Genomic DNA, 16,229 nt, shown 5'->3' with positions numbered 1-16,229 from the left:
GCTGATTCCTTTGTTCTTGCCATCAGTCGGCCATTTTGTATCATCTCCTTCTCCAACTCTCGCAATCTTGTGTTATATAGAACTCCGTCACGGCACCTCCCATGAGCTCCAAAAGTTCAGCGGGCACGTCCGCCACATTCATAAACCAGCATGTAGGTTTTCAACTATCATAAGCATCTATAAATGCACCATCTGTCAGGATCATTGCAGGATCACAGGAGCTCCTCCGGAACACGTCTTCCTACATGGCCCTCGTTGCCACGCCCCCCTTCCCCGAAATGCACTTTTACATGTAAAAGATAGCATTTCAATGCATTTTTTTGTAATGTTAAAACGTCACATGGAGTTGACCAGTGCTGAAATTTCAGCACTGGCCAGCTCCTTGAAACGTTTTAATGTTTTTTATGGTATATTGGAGGGGCGGGGGGGGTTCCCCCCCCCTCCAGCACCCTAACCCTAATGTAACCCTTAATCTAACCCTAGCCCCAACCCTAACCCTTAATCTAACCCTAACCCCAGTTCCGATTATACCATTGAATTAGTCAATGAAAAGGTAATTCGATGGTAGTGCTTTTCGTTGAATATAAGTCGATGGTGTGGCATTAGATGGAATGGGTTTAGATGAATTGACTAGATATCCTTTTCCTCCCATTCTGAGAGTCCTCTTGAAGTGACGGTCCATCAATGATCCTCATAACTCATCATTGGCTTACCAGGACCTGGTTCTTGGACTCCAGTGGTGCTCACTTCGGATGGTATGATATTCCCCCCCGCACCCCCAGTCTTTCGGGAGATATTGCAGCAGGAAAGGAAGGTGCGACATCAATGCCCTCAATCTCTGAATTTAGTGAGCTGGTTATTGAGGAGTTGATACTAAATCACTTGGGTCTCTCACAGGTCAATCTGAAAATCATTCGGATAGCTAGAAAGCCTTCCTCACATTCCCAGTATAGGTGCAAATGGCTTAGGTTTTGCCATTGGTTCACTGACAAAAACATTAACCGGTTCAGGTGTTCCCTTGACCAGATGCTGTCTTTCATATCGCACTCCACTAGTTTGGGAAAGTCAAATCCTGCAGGGCATAACTGGTTGCAATAAGTGTATACAGGAGTTCTGTAGATGTATTTCTCTGTCCTACCGTATCATTCTGCCCCATTTATTTTGAGAGTTCCCAGTGGATGTATCCCTCCGTTAACTCCTCAACCTGTGTCGGACTTGACCTGATCCTAGTGGTCATCTCACACAAACCATTCACGCTCATGGCCTCGACTGGTATAGAATTAGTCTCCTGGAAGACTGCTTTCTTAGTGGTTACTGCAATTGTGAAAATCAAGTACTAGCAGCATGGAACCATGCAGGGGTGTTGCTAGGTCTTGAAAAGATCTGAGGCTATGCTATTGTCAGAACTCGGGGCTAGCTATCCTTTTGGTTGTAGCCCCTGAGCTTTTATCCGGGGCTACAACCAAATGACCTGGGGCTATATCACCCCACCCCCGCCGGCTACTCCTCTTGAACCGTGCACCATTTTCCTTAAGGGCAAGGTACTTCTCCTTACACACCCTAAATTTCTTCAGGAAGTGGAAGGCAAATTCTGTTCTACATCAACCTGGTGATCTTGTTACCATTGGTTTTTCCCTGCCAGGACCTACTTGTGGCACAAACGTTTTTGTCTAAAGAGGACCAAGTACTTTGGTAAAAGTTGACAGCCTTTTTATTGTGTATTGCGGAGCACAACCAATCATTTATTGCTCACAGGATATTAGTGAAAGCCTCTTCCCTTCAGGACAGGCACATTCCAAAGTGCCTACAAGCTCATGCAGTAAGGGCAGTAGAGGCCGCGACGGGTCCTGTGTGGGCGTCATTGCAAAGGCGGCAACATGGGCATCACCCTCCACTTTCTGCAAGCATTATTGCACACACACCAGTAGAAGAGACGATACTCGCTTCGGTCAGGCAGTCCTGCAGAATCTCTTAGTTTAAAGTTTTTTCTGCCTCTCACAGAGCTCATGCTTGGTACTCGCCCATAAAGTTGGAAGGAAAGGAGATTGGATGTAGAAGTGAGAAGGTTACTCACAGTAGTGACCACTGTACTGCTAGTCCATATTCCCCTTTCCTCATACGCCCCTCCTCCAACAGAGTCCATGTATGTATGAAGCAGTCTAACATGGTTGAAATCGAGGCTGGCAGTTGGTTGGAGTTGTGTGCTCTGTTGTTGAGCATCAGACTTTCTCTGCCGTCAAATGTGCCGCTCCCATGCCCATGGGCCTCATTACGACTTGTCCAATATCCTGCTGGTAAATCTGCCAGGACACTGGCAATTGGTAATATCGTTACCGGCACTCAGTGTAATTAGGAGTGCCAGTAAGGGTGGTAAATCCCCATTGCATGGAGTCCTAGAGGACTGCATGGGGGATTTGCCAGAATCACTAGCACCGGTATTACTGGTTATTTTTTGCCACTAGGGTGTCAAAATTACCTCAAGCTGCTAGCTGGAGGTAATTCCTCCACCCCACCGACAACCTTGTACTTGGCCGGTGCAGAAATATGCTGGTATTCGGTAATTCTGGTACGGTGAGTACATTTTTCTCTAATCCCTTCCAGAATGGCACCTGCTTTGTATGTACTGACCACCTGGAAGTTATTGTCTGTGCTGATAGAAGTACTAGCAGAGATGGAGAAATACTATCCTTGATGATTCCTGGGCATAAACACTTTGCACAGGGCTTGGTAGTTGTCTGTAAGTCGATTGTTCCACTAGTGACTCAACTGCAATGGACAGATGTGTGTTTTTTGAAGATCTGTTCAAATGTTTCTAATCTTTTATGTTTATATGGTTTCAAAAATGGTTTCTAAGCATGCATTTTCTAACAGTGCTTAAACGCTTCAAGGATGGAGTGGTTAATATAACACGGGTGAATGAAGATCCTGTTTGATTGCTTACTCATGCTTTTAAATGCAACTCTTTAGGGTGGAGTTTATATTTGTACTTGCTTTGTAGGTCTTCGACCAGAGTGCGCTTTCGACTGATGCAAAGGAGGAAATGTATAAATTGTATCCAAACGCCCGGAGAGCGCATCTCAAAACAGGGGGCAACTTCCCCTACCTTTGCCGCAGTGCTGAAGTCAACATTTATGTGCAGGTATGCCTGTAGCGTGTCTTCGCTTTGAATGTGGGTTTGCCAGTAATGCAGCAATAGTATGTAAAAATGTTCCTTGCATGCTGATGCTGGGTCTTAGGAAAGGATGTTATGTCCACACATTTACTCCTGCTAGTGCTGTCATGTCTGCTGTGAAACTTGGGGTATTCTGTATAAGAGACCATGCTGCATTATATGCCCAGATGCTGGGGTTGGGCTCGGATAAGGATTGGTGTGGAGTAACTGATTCCTTTTAGTGAAATTCTAAAATGATTCTGCACACCTTACACTGCCCACCCTACCTGAGATATGATCCCCACTGCCCCCTCCTCCCCCCGGTTGCATGTAGATCCCTTGCAGCCAATTGCCCCACCCTTCCCTGTTAGCGTTCGCTCCTTTTTTGTTTTTCTCTGCTTCCATCGCTGTGTTCTTCCCCCTATAACTGTAAAGTAGATCTATTCCCCTTAGTCGACCTTCATGGTTTCTCCATTTCAATAGATAATTTTATCTTAACTCTACTCCTTGCTTAGACATTAACGCACGCCCAAAGGTTTTCGTCCACATCCCATTTTTCTCTTGCTTTCCAGAGCTAGGTCCACTCTCAATAAACACCCTGATAATAAAAATGATTATTTACCAAATGCAGATAAAGCTTTTTGTCGTAGAGTTTTACAGTGTCATTAGTTTATGAACTAATTGTCGAAGTAGGATCATAGAAACTAACAGCAAATAAACATGTGCTAACATGGATGTGTAAGCCTTTCATAACAGTACTTCAAACAATGAAAGAAAAATGGGATGTGAACGAAAACCTTTGGGCGTGCGTTAATGTCTTAGCAAGGAGTAGAATTAAGATACAATTATCTATTGAGATGGAGAAACCACGAAGGACGATTTAGGGGAATGATCCAGATTTCGAATGAATCATAAGAAGTGTGTGCCGTACCCGTGAAACCCGCTCACTAGATGTTCACCAATGGAAAGAAAGCCATCTGCATCCCCCATAACTGGCTGGACCAGAGCCCTTCTTCTAGTAGAGTGAAGTGTTGCTGCAGAGCCTGCTTTGACAGTTTGTGTTTCCATTACCCCCTTGTGGTCATTTCAGAGCCCTTCTTCTAGTAGAGTGAAGTGTTGCAGCAGAGCTTGCTTTGGCAGTTTGTGTTTCCATTTCCCCTTGTGGTCATTTCAGAGCCCTTCTAGTAGAGTGAAGTGTTGCAGCGGAGCTTGCTTTGACGGTTTGGAACGGTTTGTGTTTCTATTTCCCCTTGTGGTCATGTCAGAGCCCTTCTAAAGCTCCGACGGTGGCCCCTTCTCATGCTTGTCTGGTGATGCAAGTGGGTTTCTGTTGCTATGCGTCTCATTTTTTAAAATTGTTTTTATTTTGTTGTTTTTAATAACCTTTTATTTGTAGCAAACCATGACTCTAAGTCTAAAAGCACTTAAACAAAATTTGCCAGTACAAATAAACAGAAATGTTCCTGCTTCCCGAAAGAATACTGCCCCTCCACCCCCAAACCCACCTTTTTATGAGAAATAAACGCACATCTTTTGCACAGCTTAAAAAACAAACTCCGTGTTCCAATAGGAGCCAACAAAGGGGGGAGACGATGAAGCAAGGCGTCAAAAGGGATCATGGTTGAAAGACAGTGACGGAAATGTTCGAGGGAGAAAAGACGGAAGATAATTTTTCCGAAAAAATCTTCTCTTTTCTCAACTGGACATTTCAGTCTTGCCCCTGTCCGCACCCCCACCCTGCTACTTGCCTACTTACCTTGCAGCGGCTGCCGACTAGCTGTGTCCCTGCGACGCCTGTTCCCTTTCACTTGTGTGATCAGGAACAAGCGCTGCAGAGTCGTTTCCCTTTTATTTATTTTTTGGTGTCTTTTTGGGATCAGCTGTGGGGACATCCCTGCAACTCCCGCTCACAATATAATGAGCAAGGGTGCGGGGGGATCCCCACAGCCCTCAGCACTGAATGCGTGATTTGGTCAAACTTTTCGGCCGTTCAGAATTTTCAAACTGCCGAAATTCGGCCAAATCACGCATTCAGAAGACTTTTATTATCGGTCATTTTGGATGTTTCCGTCAAAAGCCTGTAAATGCCAACATTGGCACTACCATATAGAAACAGGCTCTCCCGTCTTGGTGTAACTGCTCCTCTGCAACCTTCACAGTGAAGCTCATCAGCGACCCTGAAGCCTGCTACTCCCAAAACACATTAAATCTTGCCAGTATCTTGAATCGCTCTCCAAGCAGGCTGTAGCAGCGCCCTCATGGGTGAAGGCGTAACTCTTACCCTGGTAACTTGCCATTAACTTGAATGGAATGCCGCGGTCTGTAGCTCATTCCACCTCCTGCTGTTTAACCACTTCTTGCAAGATGGAGTCCATCATTTCGCAGATTTTAAGATTGCCATCATCGTGGCATCTTTCTCATAATCTTGATCCGAACATGTGGTAACGAGGCAATACAGACATCCCAACACTCCTCTCCCTACTCACTCCAGGTAAATCTCGTTCTGATGACACAAGGTAGGAGGCCCCATGCATCCAACAGAGCCAACCTTCCTAGTATTAACCAGCCTTTCAATTGTGGCATGCACTTAGAGTATGCTCTCCACAGCAAACTTTTTAAAAATCAGAGCCAGCCTTGACTGCAGCATCTGTTTTTTTATTTTTTATTTTTTTGTTGTTGGGGTAAATATATATTTTTTTATACAGCTCGGTGGCATCTACAATAGTTTCCATTGTGTCAAGCAATCTTCCCAAAGATCATCCAGCTATTCCTGTTTTTTCCATACTCTTTTTCACCCTCGATGCGGGAATGAATTGCTCTCAGTTGGATCCTTTCTCCTTCAAAGTGCCCATCTCATTCTGCCCTTTCCTGAATGTGGATCTCCTCTGCCTAAAAACAAAAAAACTCTGCCTTGCTTTCTCTTTCTTTCTGCCACGGGGACCCCTCGAGTCGCTCCTCTTGCAAGATGACAGAATCGCTGTTGTCACACTCGCTCATGTTTATTTATTGTTCAATTGTTAGGCGCTTATACAGGAGGCAAATACTGTTTCAAAGCACCCACAGGGCACCACGGAAGGGACAGTGGATGATAGACAATGTAATTACAACAATGTAAAATAATTAAATACAACAAAAAGAAGAGTCAATGGGGAGGGTGAAGACAAACCTACTATGCCTTGCGAATGTTCAGAACGTGCAAGTGCAGAGGGGAGAGGGGTATGGGATAGGTGCTGTGGTGCTCATGGAGAGCAGCAGCGGAAGTGCTATGAAGAAAGAAAGGTAAGTGCAACCTCCAGTGGTGGAGGGTGAGCCGAGGCAAGTGCAGAGGATGGACAGCAGCTGGGATGATAGGATGTGGGAGGTCAAGGCCCTGAGGATGCATAAGGGCCCTGCACACCAGTCAAGCTACTGTGCGATTAGCCGGGGAGAGAGAAAGGGAGGGTAGGAAGAGGTAAAGAGGGAAGGTCTTGAGGCTTTTCTGGAACTTAAGAAGGTCTTCCTCAAGACGAAGAGGGAGCAGGAGGCTGTTCCAGAGAAGGGATCCCGTTGAGGAAAGTGATGGACCACCTGCTCTGTTAAGCCAACCGTTTCACACGCAACAAGTTCAAAGAAGTACACCCGGCCTGCATGGCTGACGTCGGGGATGAAGGTGGGTGCAAGGGCATCTGTGGGGAGTTTGAAGAAGAGTTGTGTGTCGTCAGCATAGCACTGGAAGTTGGGGGAGAATGAGGAAATGAGGCATGCCAGCAGAGTAAGGTAGATGTTAAAAAGCCAAGGTGAAAGAATGGAGCCCTGGGGGACGCCACAGGTGGAGGAGATGTAGGGGAAGGAGCAGGTACCCACTATGACTTTGGAAGAGCGGTCAGTGAGGCAGGAGGTCAGCCAGTCCAGTGCCCGCTCCGAGATACCAAGGGTGTTGTGGAGCCTTTGTATGAGGATGGAGTGGTTCACTGTGTCAAATGCAGAAGACAGATCAAGGAGGGTGAGGACAGCTGGAGAGCTGGTATCCAGGGATGCAAGCAGTTCTTCACAGGTGTTCAGAAGAGCAGTTTCTGTGCCTCTGGATGCTCGGAATCCAGACTGATGGTCGTGGAGGTCTCCAACAAGTTCAGCGTGGGAGTTGGGGAGGGCCAACTTCTCAAGAAGCTGCACCAGGAAAGGGGTGATGGAGATTACTGTTTTTTTAAGGAAGGGGCGCACAAGGGAGTGCTTGAGGGAGGATGAAAAAGAACCAGTAGCAAAGGAGTAGTTACAAATATCAGTGAGTGCAGGGGCAAGAGAGGAAATGTTGTCCTTGATGGTTCTGGATGAACAAGGGGCACCCTGTTTGCAAGAGACCTTCATGGATATGACCACTCTGGTGACCTCTTCCAGAGAGACGGAGGCGAAGGAGGAAGGAGGGGGGTGAGTGGTTGGGAGATGCAAGGGGGGGCGGGAGGGATGCATTGGGAGAGTGTGAGACCAGGCCTGTGTCTTGGAGGTGAAGTGAGTGGCGAGTATTGCACTATTGCAAGGCCTCAACAGTATCCTATGTGCAGTGACCTCTCCAGCCTCAAAATACAGTGAGCTTCGATGCCCAGTCAGTGCTACCAGTACTGCCAGCCCCTGTCCCTAACCACACTGCTCACCTCTGGTTCAATGAATGCAGTAATAGTGATCCAACTTTTTGCAATATCAACCAACAGACATTACACCCTTTACGATACAAGACTCTTTATCTTGGAGAGTGGCCACTGGTTGATTTCATTTTTCCCCTCACCGATGGGCAAAGATAGGAACTGTGCTTCGCCACATTCTGTGGTGCGGCGCCTGGGGAACCTGTGCTGCCCAGGCACTAGGTTTTGGCTCTAGCCAAGGCAGGGATGTTATCACTCAGCTGTGCTTCTACGGGCTGCATAATCAAGACCCTGCCTGGGAAGTGGCTTGGAGCCTCCTCTCTGAAAAGGAAGCCATCGTGAGACTCTCGCCTCCTTTGACATTTTTATTTTTTATCTTATTTTGTTGCTTTTGTTTACAAGTTGGCAAATGGAATAACATATATTCCACTCTGTATAGTGTATATAGCGCAACGTTCATGTACATTCGGGGCAGGAATGTGCCTCCCGGCTTGGCAGCCAGCAGGGTTTTGCAGACTTTCCTAAACTAATCCATCCTTTGCTCAGAGTGGCCAGGTTCTAAGCTGTTAGACATCCAACACCATTGTTCAAGGTCCCCCTTCACTTTTTAATTGGTACAGATCTATAAAAACGTGCTGCTTTATTGAAAAGCACAATAATGTTAGGGCTGCCTTTTTTAAAAAAAATGTCTTTCATTTTTATTTTGGTTTGGGCTGCTGTTTGGTCCTTGCGCCCAACTCGTATGGAGATGGTAACCTCCTTTAGCGCACTGGTACTGCCTCCCCCAAAGTGTTTGCACCCTTTTCATATGGGAAACTTATGTATGACTGGGGTAACAAACGTCAATAGGTCCCGATTAAGGCACCCACCTTTGATAGCTTTTCTTTAAGACTATTCTCTAACAACCAAACTCTAGGCTTTGGAGAGCATGTATGCCCCTCCTCCAATGCTTACCCTTTTTTAAAAGACCCTGCATGTGTTCATGTTCTACTGCCCCTGCAGTACTCTCCGCTTGCATAAAATCATCTGCTCAGCGATGAGGGCTAAGCAGAGGGAATTCTTTGGCCGCTTCGTCTCTCCATCACACTCCTCCTGCAGTGGTTATCCACTGTCTGGGTTCCTTCTCTTGAGCTGCCACCTGCAGCTGCACCAGTGGGGAAAGAGCACCCGCGGAGGAGGGGAGTTCTGCATGAGGGGAGGAAATGTACTGTATACTGTAGGCGGTGTCTCATCTTTTTAATATCTTCATGCAAGGAGTGGACACATTCAGTTCTCCCAGTTTCCGGGTTCTGAACACTTATGTTCCTGGGTATTACCTTTTTGCTGTGCTTTAAGGTGCCTGTGTGAAATCATTAACTCTCTGATCCAGGAAGAAGCCGAGTGAACTGTGACCCGGCTCAAATCTCTGCTGTCCTGGCCACTGGGTTATAGGTAAACATGGAATCTACCTACCAGGTCCTACAGACTGATGTGGAAATGGTGGACTATAATGCAAGTTAACATTTTACAGTTGCCCCGGTCTGAGTGTACTACTGAAAGGTGGTTTGTGTTCTTGGTGCCAAATGGGGGAAACCGAACTATAAGTCTGATAATGCAAAGAAAAAACCCAGCACTGACCCTTTAATAGTATTACCTGATGATAAATTGTAATGGTGTGTTTTGGGGAGAAGTAGGGTCCTGGTGCACTGAGGAAGGAGGGCACTGTAACGGAGTCTCCATCTTGCATAGTATTGTGTTTTTACAGTGCATTGATGGCGTGTTACGTATAATCCATGACATTAACGAGATGAAGCTGGTGTCCACAAACTAGTGGCGTGGGACAGGCAAACCCGTCAAAGGCCTGCAGGTCATAGGCAAGACCTCTTTTGGGAGAGTTTAAACCACAGCTGCAGCTGGTGAAATTCCATGCCCGAGAAGCATCTCCAGGAATAGTCTAGCCCCTGCCGTCCTCTTTCAAGGCATAAAGGACAACACCCTTCTTAAAGGAGGAAATCGTGGGACACTGGTCCCACATCTGCAAAGGTTTTATGCCAGGACTCCAGAAAACGAAGAATAACACAGGCAGTGAGCCACATCCTTCCTCTGCTACAGGAAATATCGTGCCATGGACTTTTTGGGGTCTGGGCTCCACCCGAGTCGTTGGACTTTTATCTCATCGATATCGTGTGGTCACACCTCGGTTGGTCAACCCGTGACCACGAGGCTGAATTAATCAATGGCATCAATTCATGTTTGGTTTTAAATGTACCTAACCTACAACTCGAAGTCTGAGACAGGCTGAATAACAAATGTACAAAAGGACACCTTGATGAAACTGCCATGCATCTCCGTCTCCATAGCATGCTGTAGAACCGAAGAGGCTACAAGATGGAGGTTATTCACTGTATTCACTGTATTCACTTCTGTATTGTCGGTTCCTTCAGCCCCACCATTTCTATTAACCCAACGTACATGGACTGACTTCCTTCCTTCCTTCCTTCCTTCCTTCCTTCCTTCCTTCCTTCCTTCCTTCCTTCCTTCCTTCCTTCCTTCCTTCCTTCCTTCCTTCCTTCCTTCCTTCCTTCCTTCCTTCCTTCCTTCCTTCCTTCCTTCCTTCCTTCCTTCCTTCCTTCCTTCCTTCCTTCCTTCCTTCCCCATCACCAATGGGGGGAATGAGCAAGGAACAAGCAGAGGCTTCCACTCTGGCTTTTGAGCTTGGACGTTTAAGCTGCTACGAGCGCTAGTACCTGCATACAGGTAGTGTCCAATTCTAGCAAATGTAATTAATACAAGCAAAGGACTAAAAATACTGACGTTACTACAGCGAGTAGGTTTCTGCCCACCACTATGTAGAAGGATACCTAGAAGTTGGAAATTGAAGAGAGACAAGACCACAGTAGTTACATTTTAGTATGCACAAAAGTAATACCATTTTATATTGCTGTACACCTTTAAAGTACCAATGCAATATGTCTTGTTCGGTAATAAAATGAGATTGAGTGTTGTAAATAAGAATTGCGCCTTGATGTATGTCTTTGCATCCACAGATTCATTTACGGCAGTTCCACGGCACACGGTATGCAGCAATTGACCCAGCAATGGTCAACGCCGAGGAATTGGAAGTCCAGAAAGGCAACTTGACGTCCAACCAGGACGACCAGGAGCAGTCCTAGAAACTGTTGTCACTCTTGTGTCTCCAGCACTGTCAGTCCGCATTGCCTTTCCTTTCTCAGTCGACGCAGTGCGACTTGACCTATTACGATACCGTTCGTGGGCAGGGATTCAAGACTTATTTTTAATAGATACAAAGATACACGCTGAAAATGAAGACCATTCTTAAACCTTACTCTTTTTTCTTAGAAGGGAAAAGGTTTTGCTACAGAGCTCCCTCAATCATATTAGTTCAAATGGACTTAAACTTATTTTTACTTTAAGCTGTGAATATTGCATATCGCCTTGCCACAATATTTTTTATATATAATTGTGTTGTATATGGTTTCATATTTTGTAAATTAACTTTTAAAAAGTGCCAATTTCACAATGGTCTAGTTTGTTTCATATACTCAGTCTCCTCATCTAAACGGAGCCTCATATCCTTCGTTACTCGTTGATATCTGCTGCACCGAGGCCACAGGCGGCCGCTTCTGATATGTTATCTTGTGCCTTCGTTGTAAAGAATTTGAATAAAATAAATCTGCGTTTAACAGTTACTTCCTGGATTTTTGAAATGTGCACTTGGATTAAATCTCCAATTACAATTTATGATCCGAAGTTAGGAAGAATAATAGATGAATTCAAAGGACCACGTGCACTGCTCAATTATTTATCATATGTAGAAAAATGAAGTTTGCTGCTAAGGTCACTCTACTGCACTCCCTCTGGAAGAGTGCTTGGTATTCAATATTCTAAAAAGAGAGTGCATATTGGTGCTCACTTAATTTTAGTTATGATGGTTTTTAACTCATTTAGAGGGCAGCTGAATAATAAAAACATACCACTTCTCCCTTTCAGCTGCTGTTTCTGTTTACAATGCAGTCTTACTATTGTATTTATTCAGCACGGACCTAGCTTCGAGAACCATGGTACGGACCTTGTACCTTAAATGGCAACCTGTGTGAACTTGAAATCCTAAAACAATTTCTTGTTGTATTTTCTGAGCGTGCAACATTGGAATAATATACCTAACCTATCGATGTTGGCATTTTGCAGCAGCAGGCCAGTAATGCGATAGACTCCTTCAGATCTGCTTGCTGACCATGCACCTGTCCATTGTTATCGTGGCTGTGGAGACTGCTGTGGACACTCCCCCTCTGCAGTCATGGTATATAGACTGGACATGGACAGGGCTGACAATTAACCTGGCTCCTGCTAATCTTCCATGTTTAAACTTAAATATATATGGGCAAAGCCACTAATGTTCGGCCAGTGTGAAAGATTGTTTTGTTAGAAGTTTTCTTACCTTCGTATAGGAGGCAGTGTGTAGTCCCTTTCTTGAGAGTTGTGCAGCCTGGTGTCGCTATGGCTTGATGGCTGCCTGCTTCCAGCGAGGAACTTTGGTGTTTCCCAGATCAAAGCCTTACCAGTGGCTAGGAAAAACTGTTTGTGATGGAGTGCACTGTCCCGAGGAACACATAGTTGACTTTCTTTTGGCTGTTTGAGAATTGTATGCAAATGTCCCAGTTTACAAAGCGACAACCTCATTTCTCTTGCATCTACTGAGTCGCGACCTTAAACATTGGACAACCCTAGCATGTCCTCTTCTATAGAGATGTTTGCAAAGCTTTCCTTCCTAGTTGGTAGGTACCTAACCCCAGATGGATATAGAAGTGGGACATCAGGGAACCCAGCCGTAAAGGTTTAGCATTTCTCAATCAATCATGGCCTTATTGAATTCTTGTTAGCCAAATTCATTTAATCTTGGAATATTACTTATGCTTTTCAATGTAGATTTCCTGCTTCAGTTGTACAGTTGTACGGCTATTATTTTTTTAAAATTGTGTTTTGGTTTACAGAAAACCTTCCACAAATTAAAAACTTATGAAAGACAAAAATAAACAGATCTTAATTTGCAAAGAAAGAGTAAAGAAGTGAAAACAAATGATTAATATTTCCTCAAATTCATAGCAAAAAAGTACCAATCAGTCTTTGATTCCACAAGCCATAAAAGCAGATGGCTAACAATTAGCAATTACAATCTATACCATTCAGAAGACGTACAAGTGCAATACTCATTGCGATACGTGTCCCCCACATCGGTCTACACCAAACCAGTTCTCTGGAGCATTCGGATGAAAAACTCTCCTGTTCCTTAACAAAAGCGGTCAGTCTAATTATACTGAGAGCTTCGCAGTCCAATGTCTAATGTTTGATTGACAGCTCGACATTTAAAAAAACAACAATTTAGTGGGGTCCCCACAGCATAAGTGGGCGTAGTCCAGTGCCTAGTTCGCTCTCTAGTGTGGAATTTATTGAGTTTACAATGTGAAAAAACTGTCCGGTCCTTTAACAAGGAAAACACTTCAGATATATTTGGTAAATCCCCCCTTTTCTGGGGAACTTGGCATATTCTCTGTAAAGTGATTAATTAGACAAGGCCTCAATGGTCAACCTCCAGTCATCCTGGAATAGTTTGAATTTCACTTTATCTGGATTCGAATTATATCTGATGAGCCAACGTGTTCCAATAGTTACCTCATGTTGTTCAGCTATACATTGGATATGTCTGTAGTCCTCACATGATATGATATAATATGGCATTTATAACGCGCCTATACACAAGCCCCTTCTAAATAAGCCAGTCATGCACCACTGGCCGTACTCGTCTACCTTGCTAAGTTTAGAACCTAGAAATAGACACTAGTACTTGAGAGCACTACTTAGTTTTAAAATGTTAACACATGTTCTGTGTACACTTGAACATTTTATAGGGCGCAGAGGCGTGTAAGCAACCACTGGTACCCGGTTGGGAATAACAGTAGAAAAGAATCCTCTCCTGTGCACTCTCAAATTGTGTCTAAATAAAGGACTACTCAGTATTTTTGCGTATTTTTTGTCTAATAAATATTTCGAAATATCAACAATATTTCATTCAATTGCATTGCTGTAAAAAGATTTGGCAAGAAATAAAAATCAAATGAGGATAAAACTTTATTTTGTTGAAAATTTTAAACTTCATTCATCAAATTACATAAAGTAAAGTTTAATAAACTTCAGTCATTAAAGAAATTAAGTCTTTTGATGCAATTCATGGAAAATGAACTCCTACTTCATTAGATTTTGCTGTCACTGGTTTTCCTCTATGCGTTTATAGTTTATAACACTTCTTCAGGAGGATACCTCAAATTCTTTTATCTAAAATATATATATATAAATCTATTAGCTTAATTTGTTAATTTATCTGTTAATTTTTACTTCCTTTAGACATGCTCAGGAGTAAATGATTGTAACTTTCATTATATTGAACACTTGGGCATTAAATGGCTTGTAGATGGCGGCGGCCATGTTTGAATGGATAATTTACACACTGCAAATAGGCACATAATACATTATATTCTTATTGTATGTATTTATTTATTTTTGCATTTGTTGCAGCGCACAGAACCCTTGGGTATCTAGGGCGCAAGTTACATTGGAGGAAAGAATGTACAGAAAGTACATGAGTTTATACACAATGGTACATGGGGGGGGGGGTGAGGGGAGACTGGTGAGGAAGTGTCTTGGAGTCTAGCTCAGGGAGCTTTAGAAAAACCTAAACACTTGGCTCTTCGCCTAAAGGTCCAGTAGGAGGGTTCTTTTCTCTGTGATGGGGAGTTTGTTCCAGAGATAAACAGCAATGACTGGAAAGCTCGATCCTCCTGCAGTTTTTCTGGTGAAGTTAGGCACTTTGAGGAAGTGGCAGTTCATGGATCTTAGTGGGCAAGGTGTGGCGCATTTTTCCACCCGACATGAGAGGTACGCTGGGGCAGTGTTGGTGAGGCACCCTTGCGCGATGGGGAGGGTTTTGAATTTGATCTGCTCATGGATTGAAAGCCAGTGGGCATCTTCTCTGGCTTCTGAAACTTGATCGTACTTGGACAAGCCTAGGGCGGCCCAGTATTAACATACTTATCAGTACTATCTCCATAATCCTGGGTATACTAAAGAGCGACCACAAATATGGTATCCTAGTCAAATAAAATGAAGGAGTAAAGCTCACCTGGCTTAAACTACAGAATTGAGCATGATGGGTATGTCAGCCATTTTAATCTTTTTTTTGGGCACGATTGGAAACTATAAATGAATTATCTTAATAGTGCTTAGAGTCTCACAGCTATGATTCACTACAGCTGGGCGCTCTGGAACTCAGAAGTAAGTCCCTGTACAACTTAATAGTAGTTTTTGTAGAATAAACAGACATGATGACAGAATTGTTAGTAAATAAATGACTTGTTTACAGGGTATGTTAATGTTAAAGGACATTTGTACCGTGCACTATCCCCACCGAAGTGGTCCCCTGGCTCACTGGCACCTCTGAAAGAGGAAGGGAGGGTGGGTTAGTGGGAGAAAGCAGGAAAAGTGCAAGAGAGCAGTGATGTTCTGTTGGCGGTCTCAGCCCGGTGGGTCTGTTGGCTGGGCCTAGGGTGTTTGCGGCCAGTAGTCGTCGTGTACAGTTGTGGAAGTCTGTGATTTTTGTTGTGTTGTTGCAATGTAGTGAATTTTATGTGGTTTGTTGTGCTGTAGGTTTGTGGTTGTTTGTTCGGAGTTTGAGAGGTCTGTGCAGAGGAAGGAAATTTAGTGTAATTGGTTAGTTGGCATCTCTATCCTGAATTGAGGCGCAGGGCTTGTGTACACTCTCCTGATGCGCCACTGATCTGATCTGTGCCCATCTTGCCTTCAATGTCCCTTTCACATCTGTCCCCCACCTCAACAAGCCTCTCTCACCACCCCACCTGTCCTCCCTTCCTACTTCTGGGGCCAGAGCACCTTCCAATATCCACCACTCATCTAGTGTGGTGATTGTCCGTGTCTCGACAATTCAATTGACACTTTGGTACCTGGGGCAACTAAGGGGGGGGGGGGGGGAAATGAGGTTGTTGGTGGGATTGTCTGGGGTAGTTGGCTCGGTCTCCATGTGTTTGTCTATCTGGTGTCATCTGTCCTGGTACTGCGGGAGCTACCCTGTCGGTTCTGGGCTGTCAGTATCCTTTCCAGTATAGTCATCCTTTTTCTCTTTTTCGGTTTTCAGTTTGAGTCTGTGGTCTTGAAGAGCCAGGTTTTTAGTAATTTTCTGAATTTGTGGTGGTCTTGCGTGTTTCTTATCTCTTTTGGGATGTTGTTCCAGGTTTTTGCGGACAAGTGGTAAGTTTTTTCTTAAGGTATGGTTTTAGTTCCAGGTGGATTTCGTTGCTGGATCGGAGGGGCCTCTTTGGTTTGTAGACTGTGATTTTGTTTTGAAGGAATTCTGCTCCTTGTCCTCTGATTGCCCTGTGCGTTGTGCACGTGGT

The 16,229-nt window shown here is 44.5% G+C and overlaps 1 protein-coding gene across 3 annotated transcripts in view; it reads left to right on the top strand.

The window, feature by feature from the left end:
• SPG21 (SPG21 abhydrolase domain containing, maspardin) overlaps positions 1 to 11,456 on the top strand; it is a 328,600-nt gene extending 317,144 nt beyond the window's left edge. For all 3 annotated transcript variants that reach the window (XM_069625084.1, XM_069625086.1, XM_069625085.1), the window contains 2 exons: positions 2,999 to 3,139; positions 10,794 to 11,456. In XM_069625084.1, coding sequence (XP_069481185.1) covers positions 2,999 to 3,139; positions 10,794 to 10,919 — 267 coding nt within the window. In that variant the 3' untranslated portion in view covers positions 10,920 to 11,456. The remainder of the gene's footprint in view (positions 1 to 2,998; positions 3,140 to 10,793) is intronic.
• The last annotated feature ends 4,773 nt before the right edge of the window (positions 11,457 to 16,229 follow it).

The sequence above is a fragment of the Ambystoma mexicanum genome, chromosome 11 (genome assembly GCF_040938575.1).
Source record: "Ambystoma mexicanum isolate Mex_15411 chromosome 11, UKY_AmexF1_1, whole genome shotgun sequence".
NCBI lineage: Eukaryota > Metazoa > Chordata > Amphibia > Caudata > Ambystomatidae > Ambystoma > Ambystoma mexicanum.
Note: the sequence above shows the minus strand (reverse complement) of the source record. Positions and strands in the feature narration are given on the sequence as shown.